At 59.2% G+C, this 24262-nt stretch overlaps 1 protein-coding gene across 1 annotated transcript in view; it reads right to left on the bottom strand.

The window, feature by feature from the left end:
• The window catches only part of PPL (periplakin), a 47183-nt gene that overhangs the window by 5993 nt on the left and 16928 nt on the right, over positions 1–24262 (bottom strand). Inside the window, exons 2-19 of the mRNA XM_058286526.2 lie at positions 22052–22151; positions 15041–15195; positions 14337–14457; positions 13375–13500; positions 13197–13238; positions 9914–10075; positions 9713–9820; positions 9150–9245; positions 6862–6984; positions 6623–6769; positions 5874–6025; positions 5071–5168; positions 4802–4959; positions 3816–3994; positions 3595–3733; positions 2512–2705; positions 1148–1298; positions 330–413 (exon numbers count right to left, since the gene is read on the bottom strand). Of these exons, the coding sequence (XP_058142509.1) occupies positions 330–413; positions 1148–1298; positions 2512–2705; positions 3595–3733; positions 3816–3994; positions 4802–4959; positions 5071–5168; positions 5874–6025; positions 6623–6769; positions 6862–6984; positions 9150–9245; positions 9713–9820; positions 9914–10075; positions 13197–13238; positions 13375–13500; positions 14337–14457; positions 15041–15195; positions 22052–22151 (2335 nt within the window). The remainder of the gene's footprint in view (positions 1–329; positions 414–1147; positions 1299–2511; positions 2706–3594; positions 3734–3815; positions 3995–4801; positions 4960–5070; positions 5169–5873; positions 6026–6622; positions 6770–6861; positions 6985–9149; positions 9246–9712; positions 9821–9913; positions 10076–13196; positions 13239–13374; positions 13501–14336; positions 14458–15040; positions 15196–22051; positions 22152–24262) is intronic.

Genomic DNA, 24262 nt, shown 5'->3' with positions numbered 1-24262 from the left:
GGATATTTCTAGTTTGTTTGCTTTACTATTACAGTACAGTTACAACAGCTTGGTTTATCCTGCATCATTATTATTTTGTAGCTTTTCCTTTAGGGTAAATTCCCCCAAGGAGCTTACTGGTTCAGAGTATGAAATCCTTTTATGGTTTTCAGCCTAGTACCATATGGTTTTCTCAAAGGGCTGTGTCAGTTGAGACTGTCCCCGACAGTGTGTGAGTATAACCAGTTACTCATCAACCCTGCTAGTGCCACGTGCTGCTTTTTCTAGTTTGCTTGGTATAAAGAGGTCCCCTCCTGTTTTATATTTTGGGCAGAAGTTTTGCATCTCACCTTTACTGCTTGCTGGTACTGCTGGGAATTGGCATAGACTCTCTGGACTTCTGGTTCCCTACTTGCTATTTCATCTAGCAGGTTCTGTAAAACAACAAATTTTAAAAATAAATCCTCTTGATAAAGTAAGCTGGTTCCTTAGACTCTGAAATTACTCTTCTGTAGTGTTCAGTATAATGCATGGCTTTCTTGTATGCATCTGTTAATCTGTGCAGGAGGCCGTTCTAAGGCATGTGTAGAAGGGCTAAGAAGGTAATTATCCTGAGTGGTTTGAAATGCCAGGCACTGTTCCGACATCTTACTTAGATGATCTCGTTTAACCTCCAGAGTCTTGTGGGGTCCGCGCCACCCTTAGCTCCAGGTGGGGAATGCGGAACCTGGAGCTCAGTGAGGTTAGGGAACTTGCCGCAGGCCGTGGCTGACGAGGGATCAGAGCCTGGGCTCCTGGACCCCCGTGCTCCTGGACCCCCGTGCTCCTGGACCCCTGTGCCCCTCATCCCTGCCCCAAGGCATGGCTGCCTTTTGAGGCGAGACTCTGGACTTTGGAAGGGGATGTTTTCCCTGCAAGGGCTACTCTTGCCTTTTAGCCATCGCACTTACTCAGCCAACCTGCATGGAGTGTCCACCCTGGGCCAGGCCAGTGCTGGCCCTGAGGAGGGAGAGATGAGGGATATGTGGTTCTTCTCAGAGGGCAGTGAGGACAGCTGTGCCAAGGCCACTGGCCAGCCACTGTCTGGTCCTTACCACAAGGTGGCCTGTTGGCCTTGGGGCCTCCCTGTGCCACCACAGGCCTGTGAAAGCAGCAGCACCCATCTCACCTTCTGGTTTTTCAGCTTGGTCTCCACCTGGCTGAGGGTGTCCGTCTCTTGGGGCTCGTAGCTGGGGATGCTGGACAAGAACTGGGACATGTGCTCATGGCTGCTGTTGTACTCGTCGTAAGCCACCTTGGCGTCCTGTAGGCTCTGGGACCTACAGGAGGAAAGGCTGTCAGGCCTCCACCGCTGGGAGCGGACGGCCCCAGAAGGTGTCTGTGAAGCCCTTTCTAGGGTGCCACCTGTCACTTTTTTTAAAGAAAGAGGAAGACAAAATGGAATTAAACTGGAAGTGACCTAAACATTCACCAAAAAGGGACCAAATTATGGAATGTTCAGTTGGAGTACTCCATAGTCTCCGTGAAGAACAAGATAGGTCTATCTGTACTGACTTGCAAAGATCATAGAATCTCAATAACCCGTGAGTCAAAGGAAAAACTCCAAGGGAAGCTAGGAAATCTCTTTAATTCATTGAAAATAAAAACATATAATTTGTTAGGTGTAGCTAAAGCAGGAACTATATAGCATTAAATGGTTATATTAGAAAAGAAATCTCAAGCCAACAACCTAAGGTTCCACCTTAAAGAAAACAGATTAAATCTAATATATGCAGCAGGAAGGCAATCATGAGCAGAAGTTGATGACATGGAAAACAACTTTTCAGGGGGAAAAAAGAAGATTCAAACACAACAGCAAAAGATACAACGGGATGAGAGGGGGCATTGCCTCAAAAGCTGTAGACATTAAAAAAGATCACAAGAGGACATTTATGAACAATTTTATGCCAATCCAACAACTTAGATGAAATGGGCAGGTTCTTTAAAAGGCACAAACTCCCAAAGTTAACTTGAAAAGTAAAGAACCGTAATAGTTCTCTATTAAAGAGATGGCGTTTATAGTTAAAAATCTTCCCATTACAAGTCTACAGGCCCAGATGGCTTCACTGGTGGATTCTGCCAGGCATGTGTGGAGGAAGAAAGAATGCCAGTTCTACACACCCTCTTTAGAAAGCAGAGGAGGGAACACTTGCCGACTCAGGAGTCCAGCTAAATATAGGACAGGAAAAACAAGCTACAGTACATGTGTAGTGTGTTGTCACTCATATGCTGGTACCCCTCTCCTTGACTCTGTATTTTTGGAAGGCTACATGTGGACCTGGTAACAGTGCTTTCCTGGGCAGGGGCAGGGAATGGTCATTGTAATCACTTTGAATGTTTTATTCGTGTATGTATTGCTTTTTTCAAAAGGAAGAAATTCTTTAGTAAACAAAACAGTCTTCACTGGCTTTTGCGGCAGATTCCCAGAAGACAGACTAGCTGGGCCCAAGGCTGCTGCCCGCTCCCTCCTTCCTGCCTGCCCAGCGGCCCCACCTGTGGTCAATCTGCTGGCAGAGGTTGTCAAAGCGCTGGCCCAGCTTGTGGACCTCGGCCTCCTGGCGCTCGAGGTCAGGGCAGTGCTCCTGGAAGCGGCTGGCCAGTGTGCTTGCGCACTGCTTGGCGGTCTGCAGGTGCTGCTCGGCCTCGCTGAGGAGGGGCTTCCTGGCCTGCAGCTCAGAGGCCATGGCCTGCGAGGAGGAGGGGGTCGGTGGTGGCACTGTGGCCAGGACTGCCAGGAACCCAGGGCAAACCCTGTCATGAGCACTTGGACAGCCCTGCACTGGCAGGTGTTTAAGCCAAGTGGGGAGGAACCGGGGCGTTGCTGCTGGGCCCCTTCCCAAACCTGGTGGTCGTTTCTGCAAGGTCCCTTTTCATTAGTGGACAGAACCGCCCAAGGTCCCGCCAGCGGGCAGCTCCCGTGTCTTGTGACAGCGCGCGCACCCTGGACCGGAGCAGGCCTGCCTCTTTCTCCCTTCAACCCACCCATTCCTCTGCCTGAGACGGGATCTCAGGGCCTCATGAGGCTGGCGTGAGGTGGGGTGTGAGTAAGGGGTCTGTCAGGGCCAGACCTGGAGGCCTAACGTGGCCAGGCAGGCAAGTGGGAGGTGCCCAGGGCCAGTGATGGGGGCAGATGTTCTGCTGGTGCACTGCTGGGCTGGCTTGCCCAAGGGCACGGGCACAGCCAGGTCTGCTCAGCGAAGTGTCCTGGAAACCTGGGTTGTTTGTGGTATTTTTTTTTAATGTCTTTTTTTCTTTTTTTTTTTAAAGTTATGTAGATCACAAAAAATTGTTACATTAAAAAGTATAAGAGGTCCCACCTACCCCACCCCCACCCCAGGTATTTGATTTTAAAATCCTGACTCCTGAAATTCCACAGGCCACACCAGCCCCAGGAGCAGCCGGCACTGTGCCGTGGGCCTCCACTCGGCACACTTGGCATTCCAAACACGAAGATGCCCGCTGCTGTGCTCTCTCGGGCTCTGTCCCCACCTCTCCAGGAGGCGGTGGGACGGGATGCACCTAAAGGCCGTTCACGGCTTGGAGAGGCTCCCCGAGGCTCAGGGCCCCCAGACTCACGGCCAGCTTCTGCCTCTTGTCATCCAGGGCGCAGCCACCCTCGGGCACCACGTCGTCCTGGGCCAGCTGGCTCTCATACTTGGCCAGCAGCTCCCGGCCCTGCTGCAGGCACATCTCCAGGCGGTGGGCCACATCAAGCCTGAGGATGCAGGGCAGGAGTGGGAGGGGGCCCTTGGCTCCTCGGCCCCACCCCAGCCTCCCTACTGCCGCCCGTCACCCACTTCTCCTGGGCCGAGGCCAGCAGCTGCGCCAGGTGCTGGTATTTGCCGTTGGTGTCCTCCACGCGCGTCCTCAGCAAGGGCACGCTGCCGCTGCCCGGGAGGGCCGCGATGAACGCCTCGCAGGCAGCCGTGCTCCGGGCTCGGTCGGGCTCGATGCGCAGCAGCTCGCTGGTAATGTTCTGTGGGGACCAGGAGCCCCCATCTCAGAGCCGGACCCTGCCAGCGAGCGCAGGGCAGCTGCCTCCGCTGCCCCACGGCCACCCGGCTCGTGCGGGCTGTCCTCACCAGGAGGTTCATCGGGTCTGCAGTGCTGGGGGCTTCCCTCCCCAGGGAATTCTGGTGCGGGGTGAGGAGCGGTCGGGTGTGGGGGGCTGGTGAGTGACAACTATGGGAGGCGGGCAGTTGCTGGCACTTCTGCTCCCAGCACAGTACCTGGAGAGCTCCACTCCTCTCTAAGGGGGGACCTGGGCTCCCACAGCTGGGAAGCCGCTGAAGGAGTAGGGGCCGGGCCACACCTGAGGCCCTGTCGCCCCTGCCCGCTGCTGGGGCTGTTGCCACGGGGGCTCAGGATGCGTGTGGAAGCGAGGGGGTGAGCTGCTCGGGCCCTGCCAGGCCCTCCCGTCGTCTCACCCTGTTCCCCCGCGGCCCTGCACCTGGGGATCAGCCCGTGGCCAAAGAAACTTGCAAAACTTGGCTGCGATCCCCCAGCCAGCTGGTGAGCCACCACAGCCGCCCCTCAGTGTGGAGGGCCCAGGTCAGCCAGTGCTGCCACCTTGTCGTGTGCCAGCCACGGGGCCAGGCGGTTGGCAGGCCAGAGGCAACCAGAGCCTCACCCACCTTCCTCCCAGCACGGGCCCCGGGCGGCGCGGCGTCCTCGGCCTACAACAGCCCAGCCTCTCTGTGCCCAGGCCGTCCCTGTCAGGCACCCGCAGTGGTGGGGTGAGTGGGGTGAGGCCTCAGGCCGGGGCCCCGGGAGCTAGGGGTACCTTGAGGTCCTTGGCCCGCTCAGCACTGTCCTGCGCAGCGCGGCCCTGCTCCAGTGGGGGCCGCAGGGTCCCCGTGATGGCCTTCTCCTGCCGGTCCAGGTCGCTGGCCACCTTGTCCAAGCCGGCTAGCAGCTGCCGCCCCTGCAGGTCAGCAGCATCTGCTGGGGGGCAGGGGGGCGTGATACAGTCAGGGGCTGCAGCAGAGGGTCGTGAGGCATAGCCCCCACCCCGGCCCTCCCTAGGCTTTGGGCAGGTGGCCCTCCACCCACCTCCAGGGTGCTCTGCCTTCAGCATCTCGTGCCGCTGCTGGAGCGCACTCCTGCTCCCGGCTGCCTTCTGCCGCACACTGCGGTACTGGCTGCCCAAGCTGCGAGCACAGAGGCACGGAGCTGGGGCCCAGGGTGGCCGCCCACCCCCTCTGCCCTCTGCCCTCTGCCCTCCACCCACAGACGCCAGATCCCTGGGCTGGAGCTGGGCAGAGCTCGTCAAGATGCTCTTGGAGTTGGTTTGCCCTGGGGTCCTTGGTGCAGACGTCTACTTCCTTCCTTCCTCCATTCCTCAGTCTTTTTTCTTCGTAGCACACTTGACTACCTAAAATCATCTTGCTCATTTGCCTGTCTTCCCCACCGATGCTTTACTTCTGAGGGGGGCAGTACAGAGTAGGTGCTCAGTAAATGTTTGCTGGGTGAATGGATCAAGGCATTCCCTCAGCATTCTCGAGTGCTGACTTGCCATCAGGTCCTGAGCTAGGTGGGCCATGGGGATGGGAGAGAAACTCCAGGGAGCCCACTGCCCAGTGAGGCTGACGCCCTAGCACCAACAGTCTTGGTGAAAAGCGCTGCAGGCAGTGAAAGGAGACCCCACTTATCCCAGACCCAGGGAGGGGTGAGGGGGCCGTCAGGGAAGGCCCACAGCAGGTGAGCCCGAGCTGGGGCTTCAAGGGGCCGGAGCCGCCCAGGCGGCAGGTGGAGAGGCCCAGAGGCACTTTTAGAGAAACTTCACTGAGCTGTCCCCACAGCCAGACGTCCCCACGGGGCAGAGCCAGGCTGCGCCGCTCGCCCAGCCCTCATACCTGTCGGCCAGAGCCAGCGCCTCGGGGTCAGTGGGGGGGATCACGAAGCAGACGGCCGGGGCGCTCAGCGGGCTGCCCGCGTTGTCCGTGAGGTCCCAGCTCTCCCCGTTGTTCTTGTGCAGGGTGTAGGTGCAGCCCCGAGAGACCAGACCCTGGCAGGGGAGGCCATGCGGTCGGAGCCCCAGGTGGACCTGCCCCCGGCCTAGGCCTGGGGGGGCCTCGCCTGCCTCTCGGACTCTCCCCAAGACACGTCGCCACACGGAGGTGGGGGGTGGGGTGGGGCCCAACGCCCACCTCGATTTCCCTTTGGGGATCCACCCCTGCCCACGTGATCGCGCCTCTTCCCCATTCCCAGTCCATGACCACTCCCGGTAGACACACAACTCAGCCCTGGCCAATGAGAAAACGGCATCCCCAGGCCCTGCGCCCAGATTAGGGTGGGCACGTGCCTCGGACCAGCCGATGAGAACCTCCCCTGGCCGCGGGCCTGCTAAGCCCGTGGATTTTTTTAGGTACCCGGGGATTGAACCTGGGGCCTCCCCTGTGGGACGCAGGCGCTCAACCTCAAGCCACATCCGCTCCCGCGCCGGCTGCGGTGCCGTGAGGGTGCACGTCCACCACGGGGAGAAGGGTTGGCCAAGAGGGACACGGGCCCCTGCCAAATCCCTGCGGAGGCTCATTGCTGACATGGACAGCGGCAGATCTGGGCCCAGCCTGGGGCCCCCGGGGGTGCTTGGGCAGGGGCTCACCTGGTCACCCTCGAAATCACAGAGGGCCTCCACGGGGAGGGGCTTGAGCGGCGTCTCCCGGCGGTACTTGAGGGGCACCACCTGCTGCCCTCGCTTCTGCAGGCCCCGCACCACGTCCTCGTACTTGTCCAGGGCCTTCTCCTGGTCCTGAAGAGGGCGGGAAGGGGCCAGCGCTGAGGCCTGCCCAGAGCCGGGGGTGCACGCCGGCCCCCCGCCAGCAGGGCCTGAGCCCCACTCACATCCAGCTCCCGCAGCAGCAGCTCGATCTGGTACCGGTCCTTGAAGTCGGGGCTGAACTTGTGGTTCAGGTCCGAGTCCACCCTGCGCAGCAGCTCCTGGGCATCCTGCACATCTTTGCGGAACTGGGGGGACATGAGGTCGCCCTATTACAGGCAGAAGCCACCAGAAGCACCTGGGACTTCGGGCCAAGGCTTCAGGTTCCAAGTGGGGGTGGGCGCCCACTCGCCCCGGCCTCTGGGCTCCTCCCTCCGGGATGGCTCCAGCCCCAGCCCAGCTTCCCAGGGCCCTCCCCACTCCACGATGCCATCTCCATGGCACGTGGCCATACGCTCCACTAAGTCTGGAGTGCTCTTTCCTATTCTATTCATCTTTGTGTCAGGATCACAGTCTCTTTTTTTAAAAAAAGATTTATTTCCCCCTCCCCTTTGCCCTTCCCCCACTCTGTTTTTGCTGTTTGTGTCCATTTGCTGTGTGACCTGTATCTCTCTCTCTTTTGGTCTTCTCTTCTTATTTTTTCTCCTCTAGGATTCACTGGGATTTGATCCTGGGGACCTCTCATGTGGAGAGAGGTTCCCTGTCAATTGCGCCACCTCAGTTCCTGGTCTCTGCTGTGCTTCACCTCGACTCTCTCTTCGCCTTTTTTTTGTTGTTGTTGCATCATCATCTTGCAGAGTGACTCGCTTGCGTGGGCACTGGCTCACCACGCGGGCACTGGCTCACCACGCAGGCACTGGCTTGCGCAGGCACACTTTTCTCTTTTTCTTTTACCCAGGAGGCCCCAGGGATCGAACCTGGGTCCTCCCATATGGTAGGCAGAAGCCCTATCACTTGAGCCACATCCGCTTCCCCTTAATTCATTTTCTAAGTAGTTAATGAACATGCCCGGAACTTGTCGCCACCTCGCCGTACGTCTCAGACAGTTCAGGAATCGTGGCAGTAGGGGGAGGGGAGGAGGGGGGAGGGAAGAAGGGAGGGGGCCCAGCCCGGCATAGCTGCCACCACCGCCATGATGCCATGTCTGACCCTCTCAATAGTGTGCTTTCACTCTAAGTCTTCTTAAATGTAGGACAAGCCTCCCCGCTCGGTCCTCGAAAATCATCTTGCCTGATGCTCAGGCCTCCAACTCCAAATCATTCCATCCATCAGCCATCCCTGAGCCCGGCTGTGCCCTGGGCCGAGCTCGGCCCCGCGCTCACGGCCCGACGGCACTTAGACGCTGAGCCCACCACTGCGCAAGCATCACCTCGCTTCACGTCCCCCAAACCGCCCAATCGTAAGACTCGCCCATGACTCCTGGTAAAAGCACACTTTTGGAGACAGTGGCCGCGGGAGTTGCTGAGGGCAGGGAGAGGGAGGAAGAGATGTGATGTGGGGGCATTTTTGGGATTTGGAGTTGTCCTCAGTGATACAGCAGGACAGATGCAGGACATTGTATATCCTGCCAGAACCACTGGGTGGACTGGGGGAGAGTGTGAACTATAAACTATAGTCCATGCAGTGCAGCAGTGCTCCAAAATATGTTCACCAAATGCAATGAACGTGCCACAACGATGAGGGAGGTTGTTGATGTGGGAGGAATGGGGGGTGCAGGCGGTGGGATATATGGGAAACTCTTATATTTTTTAATGTAACATTTGTGTGATTTATGTGTCTTTTAAAAAAAAGATATTGAAAAAACAAAAACCAAACCCACACCTTCCTGCACCCACACTGACCTGCTGAATCAGGGTCCCCAGCCTGGGCCCCTGGCTAGAGACATGGGAGCGTTCAGAGACACCCATAGCCAGAAGCGGAGCGGCTCTGTGGCCGGGGTGAGGGGGAGGCCCTGGGAAGCTTCTGGAGGGAAGGGGCTCAAGAGCCAAGGCCACCCGTGAGCCAAGTCGGTACTGAGCGCGCGCCAAGAAATAGCACCCCCTAGTGGGCTAAATGGTGTCCTCCCAAAACTCAGGTTCACCGTCTGGAAATGGGGTCTCGGCAGATGTCCTGAGTTGGACGAGGCCATCCTGGAGGAGGGTGGCCCTGAGCCAAGGTGACTGGTGTCCTTAGAAGAAGAGGGAAATCTGGACACAGAGGGAAGCAGGCCACACGAAGACGGAGGACGCGGGTGGAGCGATGCCACCCCAGGAAGTGGGGAAGGCCTCTGCCCCCAGCGCCTCCGGGGGGAGCACAGCCCCGCTGACTGCTGATTCGGGCAGTGGGGCCAGGTGGTTGGCGCCTTGTTCTGGCAGCCCTGGGAAAACGAGGCACCCCGGGACCCGGCGGGGGGCGGGGGGCGGGCGGGCCGCACCTGGTGGAAGTCCTCCATGTACTTGAGGTGGCTCTCCTCGCAGATGAGCAGGTTCAGGTATTCCTTCCAGTCCGCGTGCACAGCCTCCATGTGTGCCTGTGGGGAGCAGGGGGGACGCCCGGATGGAGGCGGTGGGATTTGGGGCCGGTGGCCACGGGGCTGGGCCTGGCTCCCGCAGCGGCAGGGGCTGGGGAAGGGAGGCTGGGGCGGGAGGAAGCAAGAGGGGCAGGGCCAAGCACCCAGCAGGGCTGCCCTGTGTGGGTGCTCAGGCTGGGCGTGGCACAAGGGGCACGCGGGGAGCGTGCCTGCCCAGAGTGCGCCCGCTTAAAATTCTCACGGAGGCACCACACGGGGGGCTTTGGGAGCCTCGGGGCCAAGGTCAGGACTTGGTACAGGATCGAGAGACTGAGAAGGAAAGAGTCAAAGCAAGACAGAAGCAGGACGTGGACAGACATGCAGCCGGGATGCAGCTCGGGTGGCCGAGCTCCAGGCGGTCCGCAGGCGAAGGCAGCCCTGAGGCCAGCCTGGAGGAGGTGCCCCCAAGGCCCTCCCCGCACACGTACCTCGATGGAGTTCCTCCCGGGGTGCTCGGCTGCGAGCAGCTGGTCCCCCTCGCTGTGCAGCTTGTTGATCCTCTCCTCTTTGGCCTCCAGGTTCCGGTTGATGAAATTCTGCAGCGGGAGCCCACGCAGGGGTCTCGGCGCCCGGCCCGGCAGCCCCGGGCTCTCTTCCCACCCTGCCCGCCGTGCCCCCCCGGCTCCCACCTCGTACTGGCGCCGGCGGCTGGGGTAGTCGAGGTTGCGGTCGCTCCAGTCGTACTGCATACGGTCCTTGGCCTGCTGGTCCAGCCAGTACAGCTCGTTGGTGCAGCGCTGCATGTAGTCCCGCAGCGAGCTCAGGTGCTGCTGCCGCGCCTGCGAGGCGGCCTGCGGGGCGCGAGTCGAGGTCAGGGACCCGGCCCTCCGCTGCATGAGGCGCGAGACCCAGCTCGACTGCTTCCGGGCCGGGGGCCATCGGCCGAGCCGCGCTCCTTCACTCAGCCTTTTACTGAGCACCTACTAAGTGCCAGGTGTCCCACCAGGCTCTGGGAGGGCAGCAGGAACCGAACAGAGACGACACCCCCACGGAACTGCGGTGCAGGGGAACCTCGGTTTACCTGCTTGTAAAATGGACAGTGACGGCCCTGACCTTAAAGGCAGAGACTGGCATATAGTAAATGCTCAATATGGGAAGCGGATTTGGCTCAACGGATAGAGCATCCGCCTACCACATGGGAGGTCCAGGGTTCAAGCCCAGAGCCTCCTGACCTGTGTGGTGACCTGGCCCATGCGCAGTACTGATGTGCGCAAGGAGTACCCTGCCTCGCAGGGGTGTCCTTGCATAGGGGAGCCCCATGTGCAAGGAGTGCGCCCCATAAGGAGAGCCGCCCAGCGTGAAGAAAGCGCAGCCTGCCCAGGAATGGCGCCGCACACATGGAGAGCTGATCCAGCAAGATGATGCAAAAAGAGACACAGATTCCTGGCGCCGCTGACAAGAATACAAGCAGACACAGAAGAACACACAGCAAATGGACACAGACAGCAGATGACGGTGGGGGGGAGGGGAGAGAAAAAAAAAATTAGCAGCAACTTCCACTGTTACCTCTATCACAATCATCTTCTAAAGGGCCAGAAGGAAAGTAGCAAACTGCTACCTGTATCCACCTGAGAAGAGGGCGGCTGGTAGGGGGGTGGGGAGGAGGGGGAGGGTGGCCGGGGCTTTGCACTCTGCTCTGTAGCGCGACACCACGGAGGATCCCCCCGTGCACGAGGCTCTGTGCTAAGGGCTTCTCCAGCCTTGCCTGATTTCAGCTTCCAAGCCACCCTGTGAGCCAGGACGCTCCATTGTACAGACAAGGAAACTGAGGCGCTCCCTCACGGCCTCACCACCAAGGGCGAAGCTAAAGTTCAAACCCAGAGAGCCGGGTCTGCAGCCCGGCCTCCCGTCTGTGGTGTTTGCAACAGGAGAGCGTCCGTACATTACTTATGCAATTTTAAAAAAAGATGCGTGCGGTCCCGCCGTACGGTGGTGTACTATTCAGCGATAAAAAGAAGTGAGCTGTCAGGCCGCCAGAAGACACGGAGGAAACTTAAATGCATCTTGCCAGCCTGAAAAGCCTGCCTGCCGCGTGATTCCAACCACGTGATGTTTGGAAAAGGCCAAACTATCCAGACCATAAAAAAACAACAGAGGTTGCCATGGGCTCGGGGAGGGGCACGAGTCTGTGGCACACGGGGCATTTTTAGGGCAGTGAAACTCTTCTGAGCGACACTGCAGTGGTGGATCCATGGCCTGCAGTTGTCAAAACCCACTGAGTTCACCACACGAAGAGTGAACCCCAGTGTAGACTGTGGACCTGGGTTCGTAACAACGCACCGATGCTGGTCCACCCCTTGTAACAAGCATCACGCTGACACAGGTGTTAACAACAGGGCAACGTGTGTGTCGCAGGAGGCAGAGCCCATGGGAACGCTGCACCTTCTGCTCTAAAAAAATATTCCAGGGAGTCGGACGTGGCTCAACTGATGGAGCATCCACCTACCATATTGAGGGTCCAGGGTTCAAACCCAGGGCTCCTGACCCATGGGGTGAGCTGGCCCATGTGCAGTGCTGCCGCACGCAAGGAGTGTTGTGCTGCACAGAGGCGCCCCTACATAGGGGTACCCCGAGTGCAAGGTGTGCACCCCGCAAGGAGAGCCGCCCCTCGTGAAAAAAGCACAGCCCGCCCAGCAGTGGCACTGCACACACAGAGAGCTGACGCAGCAAGATGACGCAACAAAAAAGAGACGCAGATTCCCAGTGCCACCTGATAATGCAAGCAGACACAAGAACACACAGCAAATGGACATGGAGAGCAGACAACGCAGGGGAAAGGGGGGAGAAATAAATAAAATCTTAAAAAAAAAAATAGTCCAGTAATTTTGTTTCAAAAGTGGGAAAAAGAGAAACTTGCATAGAAAACATATGGCAGAGCAATTGGCACACAGTAGGCACTTAATAATGAAATAAGCAAATTCGGGGGAAACAGATGTGACTCAATCAGCAGGGCTCCCAGGGTTTGATACCCACGGCCTCCTGGTGAGGGCGAGCTGGCCCACGCGGGAATGCGGCCCCGCGCAGGAGTGCCGGCCGATATGTAGAGCTGGTGCAGCAAGATGACGCAACAAGAGACACAGAGAAGAGAAAATAAGAAGACGTAGCAGAACAGGGAGCTGAGGTGGCACAAGAGGGTAATCGCCTCTCTCCCACTCTGGAAGGGCCCAGGATTGGTTCCCAGAGCCGCCTAATGAGAATACAAGCAGACACAGAAGTACATGCAGCGAGTGGACACAGAGAGCAGACAACGGGGGGACCTGGGTGGGGGGAAATAAATAATAAATCTTTAAAAAAATTTTTTAAAAGAGCAAACTGGGGAAGCACATGTGGCTGAAGTGACAGAGCTTCCACCTACCATATGGGAGGACCCAGGTTTGATCCCTGGGGCCTTGTGGTGAAAAAGAAGAGAAAGCGTGCCTGCGCAGAGAGCCAGTGCCCGCTCAAGTGCGTCCCACAGCAAGATGATGACTCATCAAAAGAGAGACAAGGGGAAAGTCAAGGTGAAGCGCAGCAGAGACCAGGAACTGAGGGGGCGCAATTGACAGGGAACCTCTCTCCACATCAGAGGTCCCCGGGATCAAATCCTGGTGACTCCTAGAGGAGAGAAAACGAGAAGAGAAGACAACACAGACAGCAAAAACAGCAGGGGGAGGAGGAGACGGGGATAAATAAATCTTTAAAAAAAAAAAAAGCAAATTGTAGGAACAGGCCATCTCCACGCTCTGGGGTTTCCCCACAGCACAGGCTTAGCTGGGCTGCCTTTCGGGAACTGTCCCTTCTCACCAAATCCCCTGTCGTTCTGTTGGAAAACTCTCCTGTGCGCCCCTATCATTTTTCACAGACTAAGTTCATAAAAAGATGCTTCTTGTCGCCACCGCCCCGGGCTCCCGTCCCCCCCCGCAGGGAGCTCACCAGCAGCTTCTGGTACTTGGCCTGGAGTTCTCGGTTCGGCTCCTGCGGACAGGGCCAGGGCACGGGGAGGTGAGGATGCAGGCGTGAGGCCCCATTGTCCCCGGGCCCCCCCCCCAGCGCACCCCATCCGGCCCCTCCCCCCCCCCCCCCCCCGCCAGGGTCCCCGCCCACGCCCCACCTGGTCCCCCTCCTTGGCCAGGTGGGGCCCGATGGCCTTGACTTCATTGTGGAAGATGTTGTGCTGCTCCACCTGGCGGTCCACCAGCGGCAGGTCCGTCCCGAAGCTCTGGCCGCCCAGCTGGTCCTGGGGTGGGAGACGGCATGGGGAGGGGCTGGGTGGGGGCCCCCCCACTGCGAGCCTCGGCCCTGGCAGGGTGGGTGCCAGGGGCTGAACTGTGAATCCCCAAAAGGTGCGGGGAAGAACGGGCTGGAGAGGGCCCCGAGGCCAGCGCCTGGTGTCCTCATGAGACGGGGAGACGGACGCCGGGGCGTGGGGAGAACCCGGGGCTGGAAGGGCGGGAGGGACCTCCGGCGGCTTTCGGGGGAGCACGCCCCGCTGACCCCTTGCCGCTGGCCTCTGGGATGAGACCGTCAATTTCTGTCTTTCCAGCCCCACAGTCTGTGGGTCTTCGTTCCAGCAGCCCCAGGAGAGTAAGAGGGTGGGGGAGCACTGGGGTCTGCTCCGGGAGCCGTGGGGAGCGAGCTCCCGCCATGCTGCTCGCTGTTTCCACGCATCATCTCATTTAATCCTCCCCACAACCTCAGGGGCCCGAACAGTTATTCCTTCCATTTCACCCAAGGGGAAACAGGCTCAGAGAGGGGAAATCAGTTGCCTAGGGTCACCCCACTAAAAATGGGGGAGCCGGGACTTGAACCCAGGAAGCCCGTCTCTAGCAGCCGTGCTCTTATCCGCAGTGAATACGGGCTGGGCAGGGCACGGCAGGGGCGGCAGCAGGCTGGAAGCCCCGGCCGGACCCCACTGAGACCCCAGAGCAGCAGCGTGGAATGCCTGACAGGGCCCGAGTCTTCACCTCCTGCTGTGTGACCTCCGGCTGGGCGCTCGCCCTCTCTGAGCCTCGCCCCTTCTCCGGTTATGAGAACCCCTCCCCAGCTGAGGCCCTGGAGCCTGGCGGGCCGTACCAGCTTCTCCTCCACCAGTGCGGCCCAGTTGACCCGGGGGTCCGCCTCCTTCGCCACCAGGCTGTAGATCCGCTTGTGCTTCCCGCGCAGGTTGGCCACGCGCTCCTTCAGCTGCCGGATGCTGAGGAGGAGAGCGGCCGCCCCCTTAGCAGGGTCCCGTGGGGGGGCCTCCCGCCCCCCAACCCGGCCTGCAAGGGGGCAGTGGCCTTGGGTTCCAGGCGGTCTCTCCGCCGCCCCCCGCCCACCTCCGTCCTTTCTCCCCCCAAGTGTGCCTAGAACCACGGAAGTCTCCAGAAGAACCAGGCGGGCTCTCTAGAGCGCACCGTCCACAGGGGAAGCAGCCGAGGGCACAGGGGACAGCATGTGGCCGCCAGGGACACCGAGGACGCCGGCCCTGCCCGGGGTGGGGACGGGCCAGCGGGGAGGCGTGGGAGGTCACCCGCAGCCCGGCGCGGGATGAGCTCGCGCACAAGCCGGGGGCTCGGGGACGGCGCGACGGGCTCGGGGACCTGAGCCTCAGTCTCCCCAACGCAGAACGGGTGGTGAGGACGGGACACGGAAGCCCGTGGCGTGGCGTGCGGGCAGCCCCCGATCCCAGTCTCCCCGCCTCGGCGTCGCTCCTGCGGGCTGAGCGGGCTGCGACCACCTCCCCGCCCTCCTGCCCGCCGCCCAGGGGGCCCCGGGGCCCGATGGGGGGGACCTACTCCTCGGCGATCATGTCCCCCTGGGGGTGCTTCATGTGCTTGGCGATGGCCGCGTCGGCCTCCAGCACGTACAGCAGCTTCTCGGACTCCGACACCCTCTGCAGAGCCACGTCGCGGTGCTGGGGCTGCTGGCCCTCCTGCAGCCGCGCCAGGTCCTGGGGGGCACGGGGGAGAGAGGACGTGGGCGGGGGCTCACGTGCGCACGGCGGGGACGGGGGGTGGGGGGGTGAGGGGAGACCTCTGGGGTCCCCGCCTGTGCGACCCCCAGCCCCCACCGGCTCCGGGCCAGTGCGGGAGGCCGCCGGAAGGGCGAGGACGCGGGCCAGCCCCACCGGGGCGGCTGCGAGCCCACACGGGCTGGCGTTGGGGAAGGGAACAAGCCGGGGACCAGGGCGCGGGGGTGCTCTGTGCGTGTTGGGGGTCCAGGAAGCCTCTCTGGGGAGGGGACACAAGCGAAGAATTAGGGACGAGGGGGCCCCAGCCGGGAGGAGGGGGAAGTGTGCCGGGCAGAGGGAGCAGCCTGTGCAAAGGCCCTGGGGCAGGGGAAAGCACGCCGTGGTTGAGGCCTGGTGAGACGACGCAGAGACGGGAGCGGGAGAGGTGCACGGTGGGGTGTGGGGCGGTCTGAGGACGGACCCCGCGTGGGCCCTGGTTAGGAGAGGCTGCGGCGGCCAGGGCGTGAGCTGGGGGGGACCGGTCAGCAGCCTGGTGGCACCCAGGGGAGAGCCGAGGGTGGTGCCAGTGGAAACGGGAGCTGTTTGGGAGGCACAATAGGTAAGATGGCTAAGAAGCTCCTGCTCTCCGTTTAGGGGGAAACAACGAGCAGCAGTCGGGACAGCCGGTTTCTAAACACTGGCCTGTGAGCGTGGACAACGCTCGTGAAGCCCTGCCATGCGTCAGGCGCTGTCCAGGCCCTGGGGACAGCCTGTCCAGGGGCAGAGGCGACGAGTGGGCTAAATGCAGGACAGACGATGGGGGGACCGTGGGCCCTGGAGACCCGCTCTTTCTCTCTGCCAGTCTCGACCCTCAGCGGCGACAGAAGTGCATGCTTCGCTGCTCAGCAGTCACAGAGCAGACCACGTGTGCTGCGCTACGAGCAAACCTCAAAAACCTCGTGCCGGGAGGAAGACGCCGGCCCGCGCGGTCCGTTTCCACTTAGGGGCAGACCCAGAGAGAGGCAGATTAGCCATGGCCCAGAGGGGAGGGACCCACAGTCGACGGGCGCGAGGGAGTTTCTTGAGATGAAAATGCTCTAAAACCGATGGGTGGCGCTGGCCACACCATCAGGAGAGGGACTAAAATTGAACACTTGAAACGGGAGGATTTTAGGATCTGCAAAATATGCCTCAATCTTAAAAAGGTGACAAAGGGGAGATGTGAATAGAGGCGTCGTGGGCCCAGCCTGAAAAGACTCTTGGAGGAAACAAAACGGGGTGGGCCCAGCATGTGGAAAGGCCAGCGGAGCTGGGGCCGCCCCCGACTCCGGAGTAGACATGGCCGGTCGGCGACAACAAAGCTTCCCGATCTTGGCTGGGGTGGAATTTTATCCGCGCCCTCCTCCCCCGGGGATCCGAAGCCCCTCTGAAGCAGTGACGGTGTCCAATGTTAATGCTAAAAGGAACCATTGCCCGACTCAGGCGGGCGGCCAGTGGGAAGGCCAGCCCTCTTACCACGGGGAGGCCGGGACGTGACGCGGGATGCCGTGTGCGCGTTCAGAAGTTCAACGCCAGGACGAATAGGTGGCGAGAGAGGGCAGAGGGTGGTGACCTCTGGGGGACAGTGACCGGGCAGGGTGGTGAGAGGGCTCTGAGAAACAAACGCTTTCTACCCTGACCTGGGCGGTGTTTCCACGAAGGTCGACAGACGAAAGAACTCCCCTGGCGGAACCTTTAAAACGTGTACCCTTTATATACACTGTTTATAAGCTATGCCACCGTAAAAATGGTTAAAAATAGACTTTTAAAAATCATGGGGACCAAAATACCTAGCAAACTTTAAATGGGAAGCACACACCCCGACAGACAGGCGAGAAAGCCAAAGGGCAGGCCATGCGGAGGATGCAGCTTGGGGGGGGTTGAGCACCTGCCTCCCACAGACGAGGTCCCAGGCTCAAGCCCCAGAACCGCCTAAAAAAAGAAAAGAAAAAAAGTGGACTGTTACTGGTGGAATCTGGGTGGTGGGAATCTGGGTGTTTGCGGTACAATTCTTTCAACTTTTCTGCCCATTAAGAAATTTGGATAAGGGAAGTGGACTTGGCCCAATGGCTAGGGCGTCCGTCTACCACATGGGAGGTCCGCGGTTCAAACCTGGGGCCTCCTTGACCTGTGTGGAGCTGCCCATGCATGGGCTGATGCGCGCAAGGAGTGCCGTGCCACGCAGGGCTGTCCCTGCGTAGGGGAGCCCCATGTGTAAGGAGCCGCCCAGTGCAAAAGAAAGTGCAGCCTGCCCAGGAATGGCGCCGCCCACACGGAGAGCTGACACAAGATGACGCAACAAAAAGAGACACAGATTCCCGTGCTGCTGACAACAACAGAAGCGGACAAAGAAGACGCAGCAAATAGACACAGAGAACAGACAACCGGGGTGGGGTGGGGGAAGGTAGGAAGGGGAGAAAAATAAATAAAAATAAATCTTAAAAAAAAAAAAGAAATTTGGATAATAAAATATTAGGGGTGGAGACACTCTCACACCCAGGGCCTGGGGATTCTGCTCCGGGGAAGTGGCCCTGGCGAGGCCGACAGGCACCTCCAGGGGGTGAGTGTGTCTGTGCCCAGCACCAGGCAGAACCCTTTCTGCATATTTTCCCCCAGAAGGCACGTCCTCTAGTGGTCCCTCATCAACAGAGGAGGAGACTGAGGTTGTGGCTTGCCTCAGTTGCCTAAACGTACAGCGCTATTAAGTTGCAGGGCTGCGGTTTAACCCTGGGAAGACCGACCCCTGAGCTCAAGTTGCTATGAGGGTGTGGGCTCCGCTCGTTATGGTGTCTTGATCCTTTATATTGATCAATGATCATCAGGGCATAGGTTAATGGGCTGTCATATGGTGGAATACTATGCAGCCATGAAAAAGGATGGGTCATTGCCAATAATACGGCATATTGACTTCATGCGCCTTGTGATGAGATATGCTTGAGAAGGGCACAGAATGACTTCTGTGATTTTCCTGTAAAAGGCATAACCCCAGTCGAATCATGAGAAAACAAGAGACAAACCCAAACTGAGGGGCATCCTCCCAAGCAATTGGCAGGCATTCTTCTAAAGGGTCAAGGTCGTGGAAGACCAGAAGGACAGAGGAACTGTCCCAGATTGGAGGAGACCAAGGAGACAGGATGATGAAACGTGATGTGGGCTCCAGGATGGGATGCTGGACCCAGAAGAGGCCATCGGGGGAAAAGGCAGTTTAGCTAATTGTACTGTCCTGACGTTAATTTCCTGGGTTTGTTAACTGTACTACAGTTATAAGTCTCCTAATGAGGGGGGGAGTAAAAAAAAAAAAAAGATTCTCCTAATGAATGGGAAGGTGAGTCAAGCGTACATGGGAATTCTCTGTGCTATTTCTGCAACTTTTATGTAAGTCTGTGGAGCAGTTTCATATTATTGATGAATGCCAAAAAGAAATACTGGATTATGTTTGTAAATTGATCTTTTCCGCTGGGCATATTAGATTATATTGAATTCATAGGTTGACTTAATTAAGTAATTATGTAAACCTCTTGTGCCAGTAGGGCGATGAGTTGGGTGGGGACTCACAGATAAAAGGCAGGGCAAAGGACAGAGTTGGGGGTTCTTAATGTTGGAGTTTTGATGTTGGAGTCTGATGCTGAAGCTGGAGCCCCAGGAGGGAAGAAAGAGAGCGAGAGCGAGCCGTTCACCTGATAGTCTACAGCTGACCTTGTGGAGAAACCAGAGGAGCTGAGGCCAGAGGAACCCAGGAAGCCTGAACCCTCGCAGATGTTGGCAGCCATCGTGCCCCAACATGTGAAAATAGACTTTGATGAGGGAAGTAACTTATGCTTTATGGCCTGGTATCTGCAAGCTCCTACCCCAAGTAAATACTCTTTATAAAAAACGACCAATTTCTGGTATTTTGCATCAGCACCCCTTTGGCTGACTAATACAGTCTGAAATCCTTTTAAAATAAAAAGTTTAAAAAATGAGGCTATAGCTCATGATCCACATGGTCACAATACATTAAGTAAAATATGAGGTTACTTAATACAAACAAGGTAGAGCACAATTCCACTGGAGGGAGAGGGGGTTAGCATACACACATATACAAAAATATATAAAAGTATACATCACACACATACACATCTACATACATACACACGTACACATACATACACACACACACATATATACACATACCTATGAATATATAAAATGAGAAAAGGTTGAAAAGATAAACACCCAAGTGTTAATAGGTGAAATCTCTGGCAGGGGATTTATGAGATTTTAATTTGCTTCGTTATACTTGTTTATCTATCCTAAAATGTTTGTACTGAACACATATTACTTTTATTATTGGCCAAAAAAAGAGGCGCGCCCTAGAAAGCTGTTTTCACTTAGGAAAGAAAAAACACGACCACTGGGGCCGGCGAGAAGGGAAGGCTAAAGAAATCCCTGAAGGAGCTGGGGGCCCGGGGCCGGGGGGCCGGGGGGCCGGGGGCCGCAGGGGGAAGGCCTGGTTACGGGGCATCCCGGCAGGGCAAGGGGGAGGGGGGCAGGTGAGCGCAGGGGGGGGGGCCTCTGGAGCGGGAGGGGGTGAGGCTGGCTGGAGGCCCCCGCAGGGGCAGCTTGTGACAGAGAACGAGCTCTGCCTGCCTCCCCCCCGATTCTCCCCTTGCCTCCCCTTCCCACGGCCTCTGCCACCCTGCCCCCACTGCGCCCGCCACAGGCCCCTGCTTGTCCCCGCACGTCCCTGGCTGGGCCCTGGGGGGGTGACCTCTGGACTAGTGGGTGGGGGGTGGCCGGCCACGGGCACCTGGGACTCCCTCACCACCTGCTCGTCCTCAGCCCCCCACTCTTCCGGGCCCAACCTGGGTGAGGTCACCAGGCAAAATGCAGAACACTCAGTTAAGTCTCAATTCCAGATAAACAAATAATTTTGTAGTGTAAGTATATCCCAAATAGGGAACGGGACAAACTTACGCTAAATTTTTTTGTGTTCTAAAATTTAAACTTAACTGGCCATCCTAGAGTTTCATTTGCTAAATCTGGCAGCCCCTCTCCCAGGCTGCTTCTGGGGCCAGCCCTGGCACTGATTCGTCACCCCAGTTCTCTCCAAACCTCAGTTTCTCCAGCCACAGAGCGAACATCAACCCAGCCCCACGGGGCCCGGGAGCGTTGGAGAAGATGATTGTTTTAGCACCTCGCAGGGGCCCGGCAAGCTGCAGAGTCCTCGTGCCACTTCAGGAGACCCTCTGAGCTCAGGGTGGCTGTCACCCCACATCCCAGAGGAGGAAACTGAGGCTCGGAGCAGCAAAGCGATGGTCGCTATTTTCTCTTTTCCAAAAGAGGAGGGGCGGGTGCATCCCGGCTGGTGGCAGTACGTGGGATGGGAGTGACAATGGGAGGATAATACGCCAGTCATCATGACAGCTATAATACCACGGAGCCTGCGCTGTGCCTGCGGGGCCTCGTCGGATCTCCACAGCAGCCCCGCCAAGGGACGCGCGCCCTTACCCACTGCATGCTCGAGGGGCGACGTGGCCTTGCTCGGGAGGTCACGCAGGGGGCGAGAGAGCTGGACCCCAACCCAGGCCTGAGCTCCCGGGTGCGGCGTCTCCTCCGAGCAGGGAAGCGCTTTGTTCTCTAGGAGCTCATTCAGGGGACACAGGTTTTGACGACAACAACCGCCTGGCGGGTGCCATCCCCAGAGCAGGTCTTCTCCACTCGGCGCCGCTGGCACCGGGGCCGGCTCGCTCTCCGTGGTCGGGCCAGCCCGCGCGTGGCGGGGTGTTTAGCGCAACCCGGCCTCTGCCCGCCAGGTGCCAGCTGCGCCCCTCACCTCCGTGTGGGGTTCAGCTGTGTCCCCCCGAGAAACATGTTCGAGTCTGACCCTCGGGTCCCCCAAATGGGCCCTTATTTGGAAATGGGGTTTTGGAAGATGTGATTTGTTCAAATAAAGCCAAACTGTTAAAATAGAACCCAATCCAATACGGCACATGAGAAGGGGTGAGGAGAGAGGGGCAGGGGCCAGGGAGACGCCGGGGAGGAGGCTGTGCAAAGACGGAGGAGGCAGAGCCACGGGCGCCAAGGGAGCCGGCAGCCACCAGAGGCTGGCAGAGGCAGGAGGAGGCTGCCCCGGGGGCTGGCACGGGCAGGAGGAGGCTGCCCCGGGGGCTGGCAGAGGCAGGAGGAGGCTGCCCCGGGGGCTGGCACGGGCGGGGGGAGCCTGCCCTGGAGGTTGGTGCACATAGGAGGAGCCCCCCTTGGGGGCTGGCAGAGGCAGGAGGAGGCTGCCCTGGGGGCTGGCACGGGCGGGGGGAGCCTGCCCTGGAGGTTGGCGCACATAGGAGGAGCCTGCCCCGGGGGCTGGCACGGGCAGGAGGAGCCTGCCCCGGGGGCTGGCACGGGGGGGGGGAGCCTGCCCTGGAGGTTGGCACACGTAGAGGAGCCTGCCCTGGACCCGCAGGGCCACCCCGGCCCTGTCCACACCTTCATTTCGGACTTCTGGCCTTATAGAACCTGAGACAACACGTTTCTGTCGTTCCAGCCACGGGTTGCTGGTACTTTGCTCGGGCCGCCCCAGGCCACCAAGACACGCTCCTCCAGTTGTGACAACCAAAAATGTCTGTCTCCTGGGAGGGGAGGAATGAGGACAGAATCCCCGGGGTGGGGGGGACCCCTGTCTAGACTAGAGTGTCCTCCCAAGCAGCGACCAGGACAGGCGGGGGCGAGCGCCCGGCCCGCGGGGCCCAGAGGCGGTGGGGACGGCGGCAGGTGCGGGCTGGGGGGGGGGCGGCAGGGGGGGCCGGGCGCCGCAGCGTGGCGGGAGGGGGGCACTCACGCGCTGCATCCTGGCCTCTGAGTCCACAATGTTCTTCTCCACCTGGTCGGCATTCTTCTGCAGCTGCTCGATGAGCTCCGACAGCTCCTTGTTGGAGATGCTGCACGGACAGACCGCCGGGTGGGTGGGGGGGCCTGGGCTGCTCCTCCCGCTGGTTCCCGGCCCCCCAGGCTGCCCCCGGCCCAGGGCTGCCCCCCCACCTGCGCCCTGGCCCCCCAGGCTGCCCCCGTACCTGGGCTGCTCCCCACCCCCACCCCTGCACCCAGGCTCCCCCGGCTGCTCCCCCACCTGCGCCCCGGCCCCCCAGGCTGCCCCTGGCTCCGGGCTGCTCCCCCACCTGCGCCCCGGCTCCCCAGGCTGCCCCCAGCCCCAGGTGGGCTCCCAGAAGGAGCTGCTCACCAGGGCTTGGCTGTCCCCACAGGGCTACACCCTAAAGCCACAGAATGGGGTGGGGGGCAGTCAGCCCGCCTCTGCCATTCGCTAACACTTCTGTTCTGCCCAGTCAGCCAAGCCCCGTGGTTTGTGTGTTTACATGTATTTTTCAGTTGAGATCTAATTCACAAACAGTAGGCCCTTTACAGGTTAGGCTTTAGTTGTTGTTTCTTTAAGATTTACTTCATTTCTGTATTTCTCCCCCACCCCACTCGTTGTTTGCACTCGCTGTCTGCTCTGTGTCTGTTCGTTGTGTGCTCATCCTTTTTTAGGAGGCACCAGGAACCGAACCCAGGACCTCCCATGTGGGAGGGAGGCTCCTAATCCCTTGAGCCACCTCCGCCCCCCTAACACGTCAGTTTTTAAATGCCCAGACCCCAAGCCGCCGTGGGATACCACTTCACACCCACTAGGACAACTAGATAAAAAAAAGACAGACGACAAGTGTTGGTGAGGATGTTGCAAAACCAGACCCCCCCACGCTGCTGGTGGGAACGTGCAATGGTGCAGCCGCTGTGGAGAACAGCCCGCGGCTCCCCAGTTAAGCACAGAGTTGCGAGATGACCCAGCAAGCCCCCTCCTGGGAATGGACCCACCCACACAGGGACGTGGTCCGCAGCACGAGTCGCAGTAGCCCAAAGGTGGAAATAACCCAGAGGTCCTTCAACAGGTGAGCAGCGCAACCAAACAGTCCACCCGTACAACGGAGCATTACTCAGCCCTGAAAAGGAATGGACTTCCAACGCATGCCGCGACTTGGACGCATGGCGAAACCATTACACAAGCAGGAGGCCAGACTCGACAGGCCGCACGTGGTGTGACTCCATGCATATGAAATATCCAGAACAGAAAGGACATCTGTGGCTGCCAGGGACTGGGGTGGGGGAAGGGCGGGGAACTGGGGAGAGGCTACTAATGGGTACAAGATATTCTGGGGCAGGGTGATGAAAATGCTCTAAAATTGATTGTGGCAATGGTTGCACGATTCTCCAAATACAATGAAAACCAGTGAATTTGGGAATTTAAGTGGACGAAATGTAGGTATGTGAATTATAGCTTGAGTTGTTACCCTCCTGTGCCTACCCCCCAAAAAAGGCAAGTGCCATTTGTAAGCGACAGGGGCTTGTTTTCTCGGGACCCTCGAGTCGGGTTCTTGCCTTTTATCCTGCATTTCTCAAGGATAGACCAGCTCCAGGGAATACCACGGGAAGGTGCGTGCACGCCACGTGTAGGTGACCTCATATCCTCCTACCCCCCGGAGTAGAGGGCATCGTGCGCTCCGTTTTACAGATGGGGAAAACGAGGCAGAGAGTGATTTCCTAAGGTGGCCACAGTCCCACAGGCAGACAGCGGGGCAGAGCTGGGGTTCGAGTCCAGGTGTCCGGGACCCAGCCCCAGACCCCAAGCACGAGAGCGGAGCAAGCTTTGGCTCTTTGGGTTTGGGGTCCTGAAAAACAGGCCTCCAAGGGGCCAGGACGTCTCCCCGTCCGGCTGGCCCTGGGAGCCGGCGCGAGTGTCCTTCCGGGTGTCCCCCGAGAGCCGTGGAGCCCTGAGCTAGGAGGCACAGGCACTGGAGGTGCGGAGCCCGCAGAGGGGGCGCAGGGCCCAGGGGCGAAGGGGAGTGGCCGAGCCCGTCCAGTTCTCATCTCGCGGCTGGACCTGGCACCGCGGGTCATCGGCCACCGCTGGGGGCCATGACACGGCCCCACGCCCTCGCCTGCCCCACCCACCGTGCACTCACAGTCCCCCAGCCGAGCGGGGAGGGCCACGGCGCTTCCC

This window comes from Dasypus novemcinctus, chromosome 23, assembly GCF_030445035.2.
Source record: "Dasypus novemcinctus isolate mDasNov1 chromosome 23, mDasNov1.1.hap2, whole genome shotgun sequence".
Lineage (NCBI taxonomy): Eukaryota > Metazoa > Chordata > Mammalia > Cingulata > Dasypodidae > Dasypus > Dasypus novemcinctus.
Note: the sequence above shows the minus strand (reverse complement) of the source record. Positions and strands in the feature narration are given on the sequence as shown.